A 19,937-nucleotide genomic window follows, 5' to 3' on the forward strand; every position below is an offset into this window, starting at 1 on the left:
GGTCTATGATTTCCTGGGTTATCTCTACTCCCTTTCTTGAACAAGGGAACAGACTTGCAACTCTCCAATCCTTTGGTACTTCTCCTGTCCCTATTGATGATGCAAAGATCATCACAAGAGGCTCAGCAATCTCCTCCCTCGCTTCCCACGGTATCCTGGGGTAAATCTCATCCGGTCCCCAGAGACTTATCTAACTTAATGCTTTTCAGAAGCTCCAGCACATCCCTTTTCTTAATGTCTATATGCTTAAGTGTTCTAGTCTGCAGTAAGTCATCCCCAAAATTGCCAAAGTCTTTTTCCATGGTGAGCAATGAAGCAAAGTTTTCATTAAATATTGAATTTATCTCTTAATCCTTCATACATGATGAGTAAAAATCTTTACATTACGTCTCCATCTATATGTGCCATGTGCAATCATAGTAATTTATAACAAACAGAACAGTCAATGTAATATAGAAATACACTCAAATCAGCGTGAGTTAATCAGTCTGATGGGCTAGTGGAAGAAGCTGTCCCAGAGCCTGTTGGTCCTGGTTTTTAGCTGCGGTACCACTTCCCGGATGGTAGCAGTTGGGTTTTTTTGTTTGTTTTTTTTCAATTAGTAGGAGTTCTTTTGTCCTTTTTCTTTCAAAAAAATTCTTAACACTTTATTTTTTATTATTATTGATATATTGCTTAGCTTTGTTAATCAGTTATTTGCTAATTTAATTCCTTATTGTACATAATGACATATTGATTTAATGTATCTTTTTTTGTTAATCTTCAATAATTAATAAAAAAAATTTAAAATGAAAAAAACCGTTATTTCATGCCGTTATTAACTGTTTTCACTGTTACATGGTGAGTTGTTAACTACACACTGTTTCATGCCATCTCATTAACTATTCTCTCCATTTTTTGGTGAGTTATTAACTATTCTCACTGTTTCATAATTTCTTAACTATTCTCACTATTACATGGTGAGTTATTAACTATTCTCTGTTTCATGCCGTTATTAACTACTCTCACTGTTTTATGGTGAGTTATTAACTATCCTCACCATTTCATGGTGTTATTAACCATTCTCATTGGTTCACAGTGGAGTTTTTAACTATTCTCACTGTTTCATGGTGCAGTATTTAACTATTCTCACCACTACATGGTAGAGATATTAGCTATTCTCACTGTTTCACGGTGGTCATTAACTATTCTGTTTCATGGTGAGTTATTAACCATTAACCACTCAGGCCAGTGGCCGAATAGAAAAAGGAATAGCGGGTTGTTACAGTAAAATAGAGCTTTGACCAGCAACCAATCTGGATATTGGAAGTTTTTACAAGAGAGTACTTCACTCAGGTACACTGTCTGAGTACAAAAGGAAGAAGTGGGTTGCTACAGCGAAATAGAGCTCTGACCAGTGTCCAATTCGTGTTTTGGATTAGTTAGCAAGAGCAAATTAAAGGAAGGCAGGGGCAAGCGCAGTGTACAGAGTTGGAGTGGTGATCTTGAGGCTTTAGCTCTTTGTGACTTTAGCAGTCAGATACAGCAAACAAAATAAAGCTCGAGGGTAAGTTTTTTTGTTCATTCCTTTCTTTATATCTGCTCAGATGGGACAGTAGAAAATCCAGGCAAGATAGTGGAATGCTCCTCTTCTGGGATGTGGGAAGGCAGAGAAACCTCCAGTGTACCTAACAACTACAAATGCGAGATGCACATCCAGTTGCAGCTTCTAACAATCTGCATTAAGTTGGAGCTGGAACTGGATGAACTCCGGATCATTAGGGAGGCTGAAGGGGGTCATAGATAGGACATTTAGAGAGGTAGTTACACCCAACACAGGAAACTGGGTTACAGTCAGGAGGGGAAAGAGGTCAAGGAGCCAACACAGAGTACCCTCGTAACCATATTCCTTAACAACAGGTATTGGAGGAGGATACTGACGGGGATGATGGCAGAGCAGAGGTGGCTGAATTTTCTGGGAATAGTTCATAAGGCGAAGGATAGATATGTCCCACAGAAGAAATTGCTCTCAAATGGCAGGTCTAGGCACCCATAGCTGACAAGGTAGGTTAAGGACTGCATAAAAGCAAATAAAAGGGCATATACGTTAACAAAAGTGAATGGGAAGTTGGATGATTGGGAAACTTTTAAAATCCAACAAAAGGCAACTAAAAAAGCTATAAGAAGGGAAAAGATGAAATATGAGGGCAAACTAGTAAATAACATAAAGCAGGATACTAAAAGTTTTTTAGTTAAATAAAGAATAAAAAGGTGAGTGTCAATACTGGACCACTGGAAAATTATGCTGGTGAGGTAGTTATGGGGTGTGGAAGACACTAGCTGTATGCCAGAGGTCTGTGAGTGTCAGGGAGCAGCAGTGAGTACCATGGATAATACAAAGGAAAAAGTGCTGGGCAAACTCAAAAGCCTTAAGCTGGATAAGTCACCTGGACCAGATGGACTATAGCTCAGAGACCTGAGAGAGGTTGCTGAAGAGATAACGAATGCATTTGTCATGATCTTTGAAGAATCACTTGACTCTGGCATGTCCTGGAGGACTGGAAGATTGCAAATGTCGCTCCACTCTTTAAGAAGGGAGGAGGACAAAAGAAAGGAAATTATAGACCAGTTAGCCTAACCTCAGTGGCTGGGAAAGTGTCGGAGTCTATTACTAAGGACGAGGTTTCGGACTGCTTGGAGACTAATGATAAATTAAGTCAAAGTCAGCACAGTTCCTGCAAATGGAAAGTTTGCCTGACAAATCTGTTAGAATGCCTTGAGGAAGTAACAAGCAGGGTAGATAAAGGAGAGGCAGTGGATGTCTTTTACTTATATTTTCATAAGGCATTTGATAAGGCTGCTTAGAGACAATAGACAATAGGTGCAGAAGTAGACCATTCGGCCCCTTGAGTCTGCACCGCCATTCTGAGATCATGGCTGATCATTCACTATCAATACCCAGTCCCTGCCTTGTCCCCATATCCCTTGATTCCCCTATCCATCAGATATCTATCTAGCTCCAGAGAATTGGCCTCCACCGTCTTCCGAGGCAGTGCATTCCACACCTCCACAACTCTCTGGGAGAAGAAATTCTTCCTCAACTCTGTTTTAAATAACTGACCTCTTATTCTCAATCCATGCCCTCTGGTACTGGACTCTCCCAACATCTAGAACATATTTCCTGCCTCAATCCTATCAAATCCTTTAACTATCTTAAACGTTTCAATCAGATCCGCTCTCAATCTCCTCAATTCCAGTGTGTACAAGCCCAATCTCTCCAATCTCTCTGCGTAAGACAGCCCTGCCATCCCAGGAATCAACCTAGTGAATCTACGCTGCACTTCCTCAATTGCCAGAATGTCCTTCCTTAAACCTGGAGACCAAAACTGTACACAATATTCCAGGTGTGGTCTCACCAGGGCCCTGTACAAATGCAAAAGGACATCCTTGCTCTTGTACTCAATTCCCCTTGTAATAAAGGCCAACATTCCATTTGCCCTCTTCACTGCCTGTTGCACTTGCTCATTCACCTTCCTTGACTGATGAACTAGGACTCCTAGGTCTCTTTGCATTTCTCCCTTACCTAACTCTACACCGTTCAGACAATACTCTGCCCTCTTGTTCCTGCTTCCAAAGTGGATAACTTCACGTTTATTCACATTGAATGACATCTGCCAAGTATCTGCCCACTCACCCAGCCTATCCAAGTCTCCCTGTATTCTCCTAACAATCTCTTCGCATGTCACACTGCCACCCAGTTTAGTATCGTCAGCAAACTTGCTGATATAGTTTTCAATGCCCTCATCTAAGTCGTTGACATAAATCGTAAAGAGCTGTGGTCCCAATACAGAGCCTTGTGGTACCCCACTAGTCACCTCCAGCCAGTCCGAGAAACACCCATTCACTGCTACCCTTTGCTTTCTATCTGCCAACCAGTTTTCTATCCATGTTGAAACCCTGCCCCCAATGCCATGAGCTCTGATTTTACTCACCAATCTCCTATGTGGCACCTTATCGAATGCCTTCTGAAAATCTAGGTACACTACATCCACTGGCTTACCCTCGTCTAACATCCTTGTTACACCCCCAAAAAACTCCAACAGATTAGTCAAGCATGATTTGCCCTTGGTAAATCCATGCTGGCTCGGCCTAATCCTATTACTGCCATCAAGATATGCCACTATTTCGTCCTTAATAATGGACTCAAGCATTTTCCCCACGACTGACGTTAGGTTAACAGGGCGATAGTTCTCCGTTTTCTCCTTCCCTCCCTTCTTGAAAAGTGGGATAACATTAGCCACTCTCCAATCTTCAGGAACTGATCCTGAATCTAAGGAACATTGGAAAATGATTACCAATGCATCCGCAATTTCCTAGGCCACCTCTTTTAGAACCCTCAGATGCAGACCATCTGGACCCGGGGATTTATTAGCCTTCAGTCCTACCAGTATACTCATCACAGTTTCTTTCCTAATGTCAATCTGTCTCAATTCCTCTGATATCTTATGACCCTGGCCCATCCATACATCTGGGAGATTGCTTGTGTCCTCCCTGGTGAAGACAGATCTAAAGTACGCATTAAATTCTGTTGCCATTTCCCTGTTTCCCATAACAATTTCTCCCAATTCATTCTTCAAGGGGCCAACATTGTTCTTAACTATCTTCTTTCTCTTCACATAGCTAAAAAAGCTTTTGCTATCCCCTTTTATATTCCTGGCTAGACTGAGCTCATACCTGATTTTTTCTCTCCGTATTGCTTTTTTAGTTAAGATCTGCTGTTCCTTAAAACTTTCCCAATCATCTTAGCCCTGTCATACTTCTTTTTCTTTAATGCTATACAATCTCTGACTTCCTTTGTCAACCACTGTGGCCCCTTCCCCCTCTTTGAATCCTTCCTTCTCATTGGAATGAACTGCTTTTGCATCTTTTGTATTATCCCCAAGAATATCTGCCACTGCTGATCCACTGTCTTTCCTGCCAGGGCATCTGCCCATTTAACTTTGGCCAGCTCTTCCCTCATGGCTCCGTAGTCTCCTTTATTTAATTGCAACACTGACACCTCTGATCTGCCCCTATCCCTCTCAAATTGTAGATAAAAACTTATCATGTTATGATCACTACTTCCTAATGGCTCCTTTACTTCAAGATCACTTATCAATTCCTGTTCATTACACATCACCAAGTCCAAAATAGCCTCGTTCCTGGTTGGCTCAAGCACAAGCTGTTCCAAAAATACATCCCTTAGACACTCCACAAACTCCCTATCCTGGGGTCCAGCACCTACCTGATTCTCCCAGTTCACCTGCATGTTGAAATCTCCCATAACGACTGCATTACCTTTAGCACATGCCAATGTTACCTCCCTAATCAACTTGTACCCAATATCCACGCTACTGTTTGGGGGCCTGTACACAACACCCATTAGGGTCTTATTACCCTTACTGTTCCTCAGAATCCACACAGACTCTACTTCCCCTGTTCCTAAGTCACCCCTTGCTAAGGACTGAATCTTATTCCTCACCAACAGGGCCACCCCACCCCCTCTTCCCATATTTCTGTCTCTACGATAGCACGTATAACAAGATAAAATTCTATTTCATTACAGGAAAGACACTGGCATGGATACAGGAATGGCTGACAGGCAAGAGGCAGTGAGTGGGAATAAAAGTGGTCTTTTCTAGTTGGCTACCAGTGACTAGTGGTGTTCCTCAGGGATCAGTATTGGGACTGCTACTTTTCACATTGTTTAACAGAGATTTAGATAGTGGAATTGATGGCTTTGTGGCAAATTTTGCAGATGATATGAAGATAGAGGGTTAGAGTGCTGAAGAAGCAATGTGATTGCAGCAGGACTTTAACAAATTGGAAGAATAGGCAAAAAAGTGGCAGATGGATACAGTGTTGGGAATGTATGATGACACATTTTGGTAAAAGGAATAATAGTGCAGACTATTATCTAAATGGGGAGAAAATTCAAACATCAGAGACACAAAGGGACTTGGGAATCCTTGTGCAAGACTCCCAGAAGTTGAATTTACAGGTTGAGTCTGTGGTAAAGAAGGTAAATGCAATGTTGGCATTTACTTCAAGGGGAATAGAATGTAAAAGCAATGAGATAATGCTGAGGCGTTATGAAACAATAGTCAGGCTGCACTTAGTATTGTCAACAGTTTTGGGCCCCTTATCTCTGAAGGAATGTATTGTAATTGGAGAGAGTCCAGAGAGGTTTTAGAGGATGATTCCAGAAATGAAGGCATTATCATCTCAGTGTTTGTCATCTTTAGGTCTGTACTCACTGGAATTTAGAAGAATGCATGGGGATCTCAGTGAAACCTACAAAATATTGAAAGGACTTAATAAGGTGGATATGGAGAGAATGTTCCCTCTGGTGGGGGTATCCAGAACTTGAGGGACTAGCCTCATAATTGAGGGATGATCTTTAGCCAATTCAACCTCTGGCTATCCACACGATCAATGCCTTTCATCATCTTATACACCTCTATCAGGTCACTTCTCATCCTTCATCATTCCACGGAGAAAAGTCCAAGTTCACTCAACCTATTCTCATAAGTTATGCCCTCCAATCCAGGCAACATCCTTGTAAATCTATTCTGAACTCTATCTATAATATCTACATCCTTCCTGTAGTGAGGTAGCCAGAACTGAACACGGTACACCAAGTGGGGTTTGACCAAGGTCTTATATAGCTGTAACATTAACTCACAGCTGTTGAATTCAATCCCATGGTTGATGAATGCCAACACACCATATGCCTTCTTTATAACACTGTCAATCTGCGCAGCAGCTTTGAGTGTCCTATGGACTTGGACCCCAAGATCTCCCTGATCCAAGAATCTTACTATATTAATATAGTGTTAATTCTATATTTTGTCTTCAAATTTGACATACCAAAATGAACCACTTCACACTTATCTGGTTGAACTCTATCTGCCACTTCTCAGCCCAGTTCTGCATCCTATCGATATCCCACTGTAACCTCAAACAAGCCTCCAGACTACCACCAACGCCCCCAACCTTTGTGTCATCAGCAAACTTATCAACCCACCCTTCTACTTCTTCAACCAGGTCATTTATAAAAATCACAAAAAGAAGGGTTCCCAGAATAGATTCCTGCAGAACACCACTGGTCACCAACCTCCATTAACTATTCTCACTGTTTCATGGCAAATTATTAACTATTCTCATTAAAAGAATATAAGTTGCCACTCATGCATTTGTTTGTGATTTCTCCCCTATGATTTATTTGATCAAATTACATCATACATTTTACTTGTAGTTTTCCACATTCAGAACGATTCAGAGTATATTTAATGGCCGGATACAAGCTGATCACCTGATTAATCTGTGCCTTAAACTGACAACCTTCTTGTTTGAACTGAAAGCTTTTTCCACTTGAAGCAAAAACGTTGTATTCCCTCCTTATAGGAGCAATAGTTAGTGTAATCGCTTTACACCAGCAGCTGTAAGTTTAGGGGCTCAATGTGCACTGCTGCCCGTAAGGCATTTGTACATTCTGCTCATGGGCTTTCTGCATTTGTACATTCTGCACGTGGGCTTTCTCCCATATGCCAACGACATACGGTTAGGGTTAATGAGCAGTGAACATGCTAGAAGCGTGACGGCACTTGGGGGTTCCCCAGCCCAATCCTCGCCGATTTGATTTGACACACACAATGCATGTCACTGTACGTTTCAACGTCCATTTGACAAATATAGCTAATTGTTTCTGCAGGAGATGTAAACTAACCAGGCACCACAGTTCCATCTCCTCTGCAACAGTGCACTTGAAAATATATTGAATGTTGAATCCTTAATTATGAGATAGTTATCAAACATATAAATGAATAATATATCCTCAGTGAATTATTAGTCTCAAATAGGAATTCTTTTTCTGAGAGAAATTTTGAGGCTTACAAGCAATTTTGACTTAATATTTTTATATTGCATTTAAACTAACTAAATGTAAACAATGGATCTGAAATCATTCCTTTACCTGAGCAATTCCCATTGAAGACATAACGGCCTGATTATAAAAGATGCGTCCAAAATGGTCTCTATCTGGAAACACGTCTGCTTGCCGTGGGAGGTTTGCACCCCCTGAGTCAACTGATTGAAGACACATAACGGAGACAAGATATAAAACATCAAATGTACTACCTTTCTTCTCCATTATATTCAATTTCAATCCTACCTTAACTGTTATACAAACAATTATAGAACGTGAAAGGGCCATTTTAAAAGTTCTTAACATTTGTCCAAAATTTTGCTAATATATCTGTCATTTAGGCAGAAATAATATTCTACAAATTTCTCTGTAATTTGCCTCAACGGAAAAACACAAATATATGTCTTGACGAAGTTCATATAAGTGAAATGTTACCGCGCTGTTTCTTTCCACAAAGGCTGCCTGAGTCATTGAATGTTCCTAACTGATTTTATTTCAGCTTCCCAGCATCTGGTGCTCTTTTGATATTCTTTGAATATAAGGAATTGGACAAGATAGAGGCAGGAAATAAGTTCCAGATGCTGGGAGAGTCCAGTACCAGAGGGCATGGTTTGAGAATAAGGGGTAGGTCATTTAGGACAGAGTTAAGGAAAAACAACTTCTCCCAGAGAGTTGTGGGGGTCTGGAATGCACTGCCTCGGAAGGTAGTGGAGGCCAATTCTCTGGATGCTTTCAAGAAGGAGCTAGATAGGTATCTTATGGATGGGGGAACCAAGGCAGGAACCGGGTATTGATAGTAGATGATCAGCCATGATCTCAAAATGGTGGTGCAGGCTCGAAGGGCCGAATGGTCTACTTCTACACCTATTGTCTATAAGATATGCATGGTCAACTCAGATTGTACATGATCATGAAGGAATTAAGAGTACATCCGGCAGCATTTATCCAGTCCACGCTGCTGTTTATACCCCCCCCACCAAACCTTCCTTCATTTAAATCTGTCTGCAGAGCCTCTCTTGCTTGTCCAAGCTCCCTCCACACTAACCACCATGCTGTCGGTAAGGAAACTTTTTCTGAAGTCCATCTTGATTTTTGTATTGTAGATTGCTAAACATGACAAATGTTTAAATACCTCCAGTAGATCAATAAGCATATCAAATGTTTAAACATGTCCTGTAGATTTAGGTATTAATATTGAAGTAGTAAAATGGATTCAACAGTGGCTGGATGGGAGATGCCAGAGAGTAGTGGTGGATAACTGTTTGTCAGGTTGGAAGGCCAGTGACTAGTGGTGTGCCTCAGGGATCTGTACTGGGTCCAATGTTGTTTGTCATATGCATTAATGGTCTGGATGATGGGGTGGTAAATTGGATTAGTAAGTATGCAGATGATACTATGGTAGGTGGTGTCATGGATAATGAAGTAGGTTTTCAAAGCATGCAGAGAGATTTAGGCCAGTTAGAAGAGTGGGCTGAACGATGGCAGACGGAGTTTAATGCTGATAAGTGTGAGGTGTTACATTTTGGTAGGAATAATCCAAATAGAACATGCATAGCAAATGGTAGGGCATTGAAGAATGCAGCAGAACAGAGTGATCTAGGAATAATGCTGCATAGTTCCCTAAAGGTGGAATCTCATGTGGATAGGGTGGTGAAGAAAGCTTTTGGTATGCTGGCCTTTATAAGTCAGAGCATTGAGTATAGGAGTTGGGATGTAATGTTAAAATTGTACAAGGCATTGATGAGGCCGAATTTGGAGTATTGTGTACAGTTCTGGTCACCGAATTATAGGAAAGATGTCAACAAAATAGAGGGAGTACAGAGAAGATTTACTAGAACGTTACCTGGGTTTCAGCATCTAAGTTACAGGGAAAGGTTGAACAAGTTAGGTCTTTATTCTTTGGAGCGTAGAAGGTTGAGGGGGGACTTGACAGAGGTATTTAAAATTATGAGGGGGTTAGATAGAGTTGACGTGGATAGGCTTTTTCCATTTAAAGTAGGGTAGATTCAAACAAGAGGACATGAGTTGAGAGTTAGGGGGCAAAAGTTTAAGGGTAACACGAGGGGAAATTTCTTTACTCAGAGAGTGGTAGCTGTGTGGATCGAGCTTCTAGTATAAGTGGTAGAGGCAGGTTCGGTATTGTCATTTAAAGTAAAATTGGATAGGTATACGGACAGGAAAGGAATGAAGGGTTATGGGCTGAGTGCGGGTCAGTGGGACTAGGTGAGAGTAAGCGCTTGGCACGGACTAGAAGGGCTGAGATGGCCTGTTTCTGTGTTGTAATTGTTATATGGTTAAATGGTTATATAGATCACTAAACATAGAAACATAGAAAATAGGTGCAGGAATAGGACATTCGGCCCTTCGAGCCTGCACTGCCATTCAGTACAATCATGGCTGATCATATAACTCAGAACCCTGTACCTGCTTTCTCTCCATACCCCCTGATCCCTTTAGCCACATGGGCTATATCTAACTTCCTCTGAAATATAGCCAATGAACCAGCCTCAACTGTTTCCTGTGGCAGAGAATTCCACAGATTCACCACTTTCTGTGTGAAGGAGTTTTTCCTCATCTCGGTCCTAAAAGGTTTCCCCTTTATCCTTAAACTGTGACCCCTCGTTCTGGACTTCCCCAACATCGGGAACAATCTTCCTGCTTCTAGCCTGTCCAATCCCTTTAGAATTGTATACGTTTCAGTAAGATCCCCCCTCAATCTTCTAAATTCCAGCGAGTATAAGCCTAGTCGATCCAGTCTTTCTTCATATGAAAGTCCTGCCATCCCAGGAATCAATCTGGTGAACCTTCTTTGGTGAACCCTCTATGGCAAGAATGGCTTTCCTCAGATTAGGGGACCAAAACTGCACACAATACGCCAAGTGTAGTCTCACCAAGGCCTTGTACAACTGCAGTAGAACCTCCCTGCTCCTGTACTCAAATCCTTTTGCTATGAATGCCAACATTCCATTTGCCTTTTTCACCGCCTGCTGTACCTGCATGCCCACCTTCAATGACTGGTGTACAATGACACCCAGGTCTCGTTGCACCTCTCCTTTTCTTAATCGGCCACCATTCAGATAATAATCTGTTTTCCTGTTATTGCAACCAAAGTGGAAAACCTTACATTTATCCACATTAAAATGCATCTGCCATGAATTTGCCCACTCACCTAACCTATCCAAGTCACCCTGCATCCTCTTAGCACCCTCCTCACAGCTAACACCGCCGCCCAGCTTCGTGTCATCTGCAAACTTGGAGATGCTGCATTTAATTCCCTCGTGTAAATCATTCATATATATTGTAAACAACTGGGGTCCCAGCACAGAGCCTTGCGGTACCCCACTAGTCACTGCCTGCCATTCTGAAAAGGTCCCGTTTACTCCCACTCTTTGCTTCCTGTCGGCCAACCAATTCTCTATCCACATTAATACCATACCCCCAATACCGTGTGCTTTAAGTTTGCACACTAATCTCCTGTGTGGGACCTTGTCAAAAGCCTTTTGAAAATCTAAATATACCACATCCACTGGCTCTCCCCTATCCACTCTACTAGTTACATCTTCAAAAAATTCTCTAAGATTCGTCAGACATGACTTTCCTTTCACAAATCCATGCTGACTTTGTCCAATGATTTCACCTCTTTCCAAATGTGCTGTTATCACATCTTTGATAACCAACTCTTAGCATTTTCCCCACCACCGATGTCAGGCTAACCGGTCTATAATTCCCCGGTTTCTCTCTCCCTCCTTTTTTAAAAAGTGGGTTTATATTAACCACCCTCCAATCCTCAGGAACTAATCCAGAATCTAACGAGTTTTGAAAAATTATCACTAATGCATCCACTATTTCCTGGGCTACTTCCTTAAGCACTCTGGGATCAGACCATCTGGCCCTGGGGATTTAGCTGCCTTTAATCCCTTCAATTTACCTACTTCCCTACTAACATACATTTCCCTCAGTTCCTCCATCTCACTAGACCCTCGGTCCCCTACTATTTCTGGAAGATTATTTATGTCCTCCTGAGTGAAGGCAGAACCAAAGTAGTTATTCAATTGGTCTGCCATGTCCTTGTTCCCCATGATCAATTCACCTGTTTCTGACTGTAAGGAACCTACATTTGTCTTAACCAATCTTTTTCTTTTCACATATCTATAAAAGCTTTTACAGTCAGTTTTTATATTCCCTGCCACTTTCTCTCATAAGGTGTGCCACTTTTTCTGGCTGATTTGCATGTTTCTTCTTTGGACTTGATACTATCCCTAATTTCCCTTGTCAGCCACGGGTGCACTACCTTCCCTGGTTTATTCTTTTGCTAAACTTGGATGAACAATTGTTGTAGTTCATCCATGCGATCTTTAAATGCTTGCCATTGCATATCCATCGTCAACCTTTTAAGTATCATTTGCCATGTGAAACATTTAAACATTTAAAGACCTCCAGTAGATCACTAAACATATCAAATGTCTAAACACTTCCTGTAGATCACTGAACATATCGAACATTTAAACACCTCCTGTAGGTCACGTCTAGGTCTCAAGGGAAGGGAGATCCAACTTGATCATCATTTTTTGATGTGGAAATCATTTTTATGCCACTATCATTTTCTACAATATGACAAGAAAATTTATCTCTCATATCTTCAGTATCGTAAGATCAGAAGACGAAAGAATAGAATTGGATCATTTGGCCAATCAAGGCTGCTCTGCCGTTCTATCATGAAATTCCTCATCTTTTCTAAAATAGATGCCCCTCTATTCTGAGGACGTTTTCTCTGGTCCTAGACTCACCTATAGGAAACATCCTCTCTATATCCAACTCTACTTTAGGTCTTTTAATGTTCAACAGGTTTCATTTTTCCAAACCCCAGCGAGTACAGGCCCAGAGCCATCAAACACTCCTCATATGCTAACTCTTTCATTCTTAGGATCATTCTCATGAATTCCTCTGGACTCTCTCCAAAGCCAGCACATCTTTTCTTGGATAAGGGGCCCAAAACTGCTCATAGTACTCCAAGTACAGTCTGGCCAATGCCTTATAACGTCTCAGTATCACATCCTTGTTCTTATTATTCCAACTCTCTCAACGAGTTTACAGTGCATTTGCCTTCCTGCCACCGACACAACCTGCAAGTTAATCTTTAGGGAATCCTGCACACAGACTCAAGACCCTTTACAATTCGGATTTTAAAATTTTCTTCCCATTTATAAAATAGTCTACATTATTATTCCTTCTTCCAGAGTGCATGACCATAGACTTCCTTATACTGGTTTCCATTTGCCACTTCTTTGCCCATTTTCCTAATCTGTCTATATCCTTCTGCAGACTCTCTGCTTCCTCAATACCACCTTTCCCACCACCTATTTTTTGTGTCATCCATAAACTTGGCCACAAAGGCATAAATTCAGTCATCCAAGTCATTGACATAGAATGTAAGAAGAGGTCCCAATATCAACCCCTGTGGAACACCACTGGTTACTGCCAGCCAACCATAGAGTCACCCTTTATACCCACCCTTTGCCTTCTCCCAGTTGGGTAATCTTCTATCCATGAGAGTACTTTCCTGTAAAACCACGAGCTCCCATCTTGCTAAGCAGCCTCATGTGTGGCAGCCTTGTTAAAGGCCTTCTGAAAATCCAAGTAAACAAAATTCACCTATTCTCCTTTGTCTCTCCTGCTTGTTATTTCGTCAAAGAATTCCAACAGATTTGTCAGTCAAGATTTCCAATTAAGGAAACCATGCTGACTAGTCTATTTTATCATGTTCCCTGAAATCTCATCTTTAATAATAAACTCCAACATCTTTCCAACCACTGAATTCAGGATAACTGCCCTATAATTTCCTTTAGGGTGCTTCCCTCCCTTCTTAAAGAGTGAAGTGCCATTTGCAGTTTTCCAGTCCTCTGGAATCACTCCAGAATCTAGTGATTCTTGAAAGATCAGAATCAGAATCAGGTTTACTATCACCTGCATCTGTCATGAAATTTGTTAATTTAGCAGCAGCAGGACAATTCATGATAATATAGAAATAAAAAAATAAAATAAGCAAATCTATTACAGCAAGTGTGTGTGTCTCTTGGATACAATGGAGGCTAGTAAGCAAGATGGAGCTGACTAGTTTTACAACTTCCTGTAGCTTTCTGTAGATTATTACTAATACCTCCACAGTTTATTCAGCCACCTCTTTCAGAACCCTGGGGTGTAGCTCATCTGGTCTAAGTGACCTATCTACCTTTAGACCTTTCAGCTTTTCAAGCAACTGCACTCACTTCTGGCCCCTGATACTCTCAAATTTCTGGCACACCTCTCAATGTGAAAAACATACCTCTGACATTCACTCCTGCTAGGTAATTATTGATCATGTTAATCTTCCTACCAATATAGTCAATTTGGCACTTAATTGACCTGTTCATCATTTGACAATTATTGGTGCATTGCATAGGTACACAGATGCCATGCACTTGATTGATGACCAGCTGGCCGAATTTTATGTCATCCCCAAAAGTAGATACCAAATTTTTGATTCCTGAGTCATGAAGACAAGCTGGGCACCCCTAATACACTAGCATTCTTTCCTTTACCCCACTCTATGCCGACTGTCCTCCGAGCAGTTAGCAATCCACGAATTCTGCATTCATTATTCTACTATAGGTCTCTTATGGAGGCCTGTGGAAAATTTACATTACCTAATTTACATTACTACCATTGTCTACATTTGTATATTTTAAACGGAGGTTGATAAGCTCTTGATTAGTCTAGGCATCAAAGGTTACAGGGAAAGGGCAAGAGAATAGATTTGAGAGGAATAATAAATCAGACATGATGGGATGGCAGAGTGGATTCAATGGGCTGAATGGCCTAACTTTGCCCCTACATCATATAGCTATAGTACTCTCTCCTCAAAATGACAGCGATGGAGGCGGAGAATCAACAAACTCATTTGTAAGGCCAGTGAAGTTGTGGGGGTGGAACTGGACTCTCTGACAGTGGTGGCTGAAAAGAGGATGCTATCCAAGTTGCATGCCATCTTGGACAATGTCTCCCATCCACTCCATAATGTACTGGTTAGGCACAGGAGTACATTCAGCCAAAGACTCATTCCACCAAGATGCAACACTGAGCGTCATAGCAAATAATTCCTGCCTGTGGTCATCAAACTTTACAACTCCTCCCTCGGAGTGTCAGACACCCTGAGCCAATAGGCTGGTCCTGGACTTATTTCCTCTTGGCATGATTAACTTATTATCATTTAATTATTTATGGTTTTATATTGCTATATTTCTTCACTATTCCTGGTTGGTGTGGCTGTAACAAAACCCTATTTCCCTTGGGATCAATAAAGTATGTCTGACTGTCTGTTAAAATGGCACGAAATGGCGACTCCTTTGCTTGTATCTTTGGAAACAGCTCTATTTCCATCTTTAATATCTTTATTTTTTCCTTTTGAAAACTCTGACCTGGAGTTACACGCAGACTTTGGTTCTTTGAAGGAATGGGACCCGTCCTCAGGGTTTCAGAACCAGCCATTGTGGTTCAGCACGCCAAGGGTTTGGCCTGAGAGGCAGCCTCGTGTTTAGAAGCCTAAGATCTCGGGGCTCTGGAGACGGGTGGATCGAGGTTCAGTGTCGCGGCAGGAGACTCGTGTATCGTCAGGGAGGCCGGGAAATCTTTTACTGTGGGCCCGAAAACCCAAGATCTTTGCAAACTTTGGGCACAGAGTTTGTAAAAAGCGACGAAACGGGCTTTTTAACATTATAAACCAGTGGGTTGCTGTTATGTCTTCTGCTTGCTGTGAAAATGGGGGACACCTCCCTCTCCCTTATTAGGGAGAGAGAGAACCTGTGGGTTGCTGAATGCCGGATGAATTGCGTGTAACTGCAAGGTCTGTGTCTTTGCTATCACTTAGCTCATGCTTGTGCTCAGTAGCGGGTGTGCTTTTTGTTTTGCCGTTGGGGGTAAGGGGGATTGTTGCTCGCCGCTGCTTACACGCAGGAGGGGTGAGTTGGGGGGTGTACTTCGGGGTTTTCACGTTTAACTGTCGTTCATTCTTTCGGGTACTTTTTTTTGTGGATGTTTTGCGAAGAAAAAGCATTTCAAGATGTATATTGTATACATTTCTCTGACATTAAATTGAACCTTTGAAATATGTACTGTTGGTGTAAAAAAACATTCTATTTCAAATAGAAACATAGAAAATAGGTGCAGGAGTAGACCATTTGGCCCTTCAAGCCTGCACCGCCATTCAGTATGATCATGGCTGATCATCCAACTCAGAACCCTGTACCTGCTTTCTCTCCATACCCCCGATCCATTTAGCCACAAGGACCATATCTAACTTGCTCTTAAATATAGCCAATGAACCGGCCTCAACTGTTTCCTATGGCAGAGAATTCCACAGATAGAATAGAAAATATATAGATTGTGTATGAACTCAGTAACATTTAGTTCAGAAGTAGTGAGTAACTATACACAAACTGAAATCTTACCCAAATAAATGCAAGGAAGGTGGTTCTGTTTGGCGATCTCCTGCGCTCGAACATGTTTCTTCACGGTAATTGGATAGTATGACCCTCCCTTCACTGTCGCATCATTGGCAACAATCAAACATTCAACCCTGTAAATAACATGTAGTTCAGAACCAACACTGAAAAGCATAAGACCATATAATGGTGCTAGAAAGTTTGTGAACCCTGTAGAATTTTCTCTATTTCTGCATTAGTATGACCTAAAGTGTGCCAAGATCTTTCCATATGTCCTAAAATTAGATAATGAGAACCCAATTAAATAAATAACACAAAAACATTATACTTAAAAAACACAAAAACATTATACTTGTTCAGTTATCGATTGAGAAAAATGATACAAGATTCCATTTAAGTGTTGGAAAAAGTATGTAAACCTTTGTTTTCAGTAACCAATATGACCTCCTTGTAAAGCAATAACTTCAACCAAATGAGGCCTCACCTTGAATATTGTGAACAGTTCTGGGCTCCTTATTTAAGAAAAGATGAGCTGGCATCTTGTTAAGCAGCCTCACGTTTGGCACCTTATCAAATGCCTTCTGAAAATCCAAGTAAATGACATCCACTGCATCTCCTTTGTCCACCCTGCTTATTACTCCCTCGAAGAACTCTTAACAGATTTGTCAAGCAAACTTTCCCTTCACAGAAACCATGCTGACTTTAACTTACTTTATCATTAGTCTCCAAGTACCCTGAAACCTCATCCTTAATAATAGACTCCAATACTTTCCCAACCACTAAGGTTAGGCCAATTGGCCTACAATTTCCTTCCTTTTACCTACCTCCTTTCTTAAAGAGTAGAGTGACATTTGCAATCTTCCATTCCTTAGGGAATATGCCAGAATCAAGTGATTCTTGAAAGAACATGACCATTGCATCCATTATCTCTTCAGCAATCTCTCAGAGAATTCTGGGATGTAGTTCATCTTGTCCAGGTGACCTTTGAGTTTGCCTAGCACATTTTCCTTTGTAATAACAAAGGTGCTCACTCCTGCTCCCTGACATTCACTGACCTCTAGCACACTACTAGCATGTTCCACAGTGAAGGCAGATGCAAAGTACTCATTTTTAATATTGGCTAGTTGTGCTCATATCACATCTTCTCCCTTCTTACAGCTTTTTTAGTTGCCTTTTGTTGCATTTTAAAATCTTCCCAATCATCCAACTTCCCACTCACTTTTGCTACCTTATATCCCTTTCCTTGTCTTTTATGCAGTTTTTAACTTCCATTTTTCAGCCATAGTCGCCTACCCCTGCAATTTGAGAACTTCTTCCTCTGTGGGACATACCTATCCAGTGCCTTGTGAACTATTTCCAGAATCTTCAGCCATCTCTGTTCTGCCAGCATCCTCAGCAGTATCCTCCTCCAATCCAATTGGGCAAGCCCCCCTCTCATGCCTTGTAATTTCCTTTATTCCTATTAAAAGGAATAGACAGAGTGGACAGCCAGCACCTCTTCCCCAGGGCACCACTGCTCAGTACAAGAGGACATGGCTTTAAGGTAAGGGGGGGAAGTTCAAGGGGGATATTAGAGGAAGGTTGGTGTGTGGAATGCACTGCCTGAGTCAGTGGTGGAGGCAGATACACTAGTGAAGTTTAAGAGACTGTTAGACAGGTATACGGAGGAATTTAAGGTGGAGGGTTATATGGGAGGCAGGGTTTGAGGGTTGGCACAACATTGTGGGCCGAAGGGCCTGTAATGTGCTGTATTATTCTATGTTTTATGCTCATTGCAATACTGATACATGTGACCTTATGTTTCTCCTTCATAAATTGCAGTATGAATTCAATTATATTATGATCACTGCCTCCTAAGGGTTCCTTGACATTAAGTTCCCTAATAAGATCTGGGTTATTACACAACACACAATCTGAGATAGCCTTTTCTTGAGTAGGCTCAATCATAAGCTGCTCTAAAAAGCCACCTCATAGGCATTCACCAAATTCCCTCTCTTGCGATCTGACACCACCTGATTTTCCCAATCCCTTTGCATGTTGAAGTCCCCCATTATAATTCTGTCATTACCCTTATTACATGCCTTTTCCAACTCCCTTTGCAATCTCAACACCACAACTTGGCTGTTGCTTGGAGGCATATATATGATTCCTATATATTTTTTTACCCTTGCAGTTTCTTAAGTCCACACACAAAGATTCAACATTATCTGACCCCATATCACCTCTTCATGAAGATGAAATTCCATTTCTTACCAACTGAACCACATCACTGCCTATGCCTTCCTGCCTGTCCTTTCAACACAAAGTATATCCAAACTAGGTCTTCCTTTCAGCCATGCCCACGATATCATACCAACCAATCTCTAATTGCACAAGTTTGTCCACCTTATTTCAAATGCTACACACATTTAAATACAGCACCTTCAGTACTGCATTCTTTGCCCTTTTGAATTTTGCCACTTAGTACAACTTAACTCTTTGCTCTCTCTGCATTTGTACCCAATCATTGGCCTGTCCTTACTTACCTTCATGTTACATCCATCATCTACGTATAAACCTGTTGGCTTACCCTTAGCTCGATCATACTGGTTTCCATCCCCCTGCCATATTAGTTTACGCTCTAGCAAACCCGCCCACAAGAATATTAGTCCCCCTCGGATTCAAGTGCAACTTGTCCCTTTTGATCAAGTCCCACCTGCCTCAGAAGGGGTCCCAATAATCCAGAAATCTGTATCCCTGCCAACTGCTCCAATTTTTCGGCCACGCATTTATCTGTCACCTCATTTTATTCCTATCCTCACCGTCACAGTGACACAGGCAGCAATCCTGAGATTACTAACTTTGAAGTCCTGCTTCTCAGGTTCCTTCCTAATGCCCTGTATTCTTTTTTCAGGACATCCTCCCTTTTTCTACCTATGTCATTGGTACCAATATGTACCATGACTTCTGGCTGCACCCCTTTTTCAGGATAGTGTGTCAGGGCCATTGTTATTTAAGTTATATATCAAAGATTTGAATGACGAAATTGATGGAATTATGAGTAAATTTACATATGATACAAAAATAAGTGGAAAGGCAGCTAGTGTTGAGGAACCATGGAGTCTGCAGAAGTACTTATTGAATTGAATTGACTGTATTTCTTACATCCTTCACATACATGAGGAGTAAAAATCTTTATGTTGCATCTGCATCTAAATGTGCAATCACAGTAATTTATAATAATTTATAATAAACAGAACAATCAAAGTAATAAAGTGGCATGCAAAAGTTTGGGCACCCCTGTCAAAATTTCTGTTACTGTGAATAGTTAATTAGTAGAAGATGAACTGATCTCCAAAAGACATCAAGTTAAAGATGAAACATTCTTTTCAACATTTTAAGCAAGATTAGAGTATTATTTCTGTTTTGTACAATTTTAGAGTGAAAAAAGGGAAGAAGCACCATGCAAAAGTTTGGGCACCCCAAGAGATTTGAGCTCTCAGATAACTTTTACCAAGGTCTCAGACCTTAATTAG

General features: G+C 41.2%; 1 protein-coding gene across 2 annotated transcripts in view; it reads right to left on the reverse strand.

Annotated features, from left to right (window-relative positions):
• Window positions 1-19,937, reverse strand: part of mccc2 (methylcrotonyl-CoA carboxylase subunit 2) — a 181,417-nt gene that overhangs the window by 115,575 nt on the left and 45,905 nt on the right. For both annotated transcript variants that reach the window (XM_059969286.1, XM_059969287.1), the window contains exons 5-6: window positions 16,429-16,556; window positions 7,994-8,106 (exon numbers count right to left, since the gene is read on the reverse strand). In XM_059969286.1, the coding sequence (XP_059825269.1) occupies window positions 7,994-8,106; window positions 16,429-16,556 (241 nt within the window). The remainder of the gene's footprint in view (window positions 1-7,993; window positions 8,107-16,428; window positions 16,557-19,937) is intronic.

The sequence above is a fragment of the Hypanus sabinus genome, chromosome 5 (genome assembly GCF_030144855.1).
Source record: "Hypanus sabinus isolate sHypSab1 chromosome 5, sHypSab1.hap1, whole genome shotgun sequence".
Classification (NCBI taxonomy): Eukaryota; Metazoa; Chordata; class Chondrichthyes; order Myliobatiformes; family Dasyatidae; genus Hypanus; species Hypanus sabinus.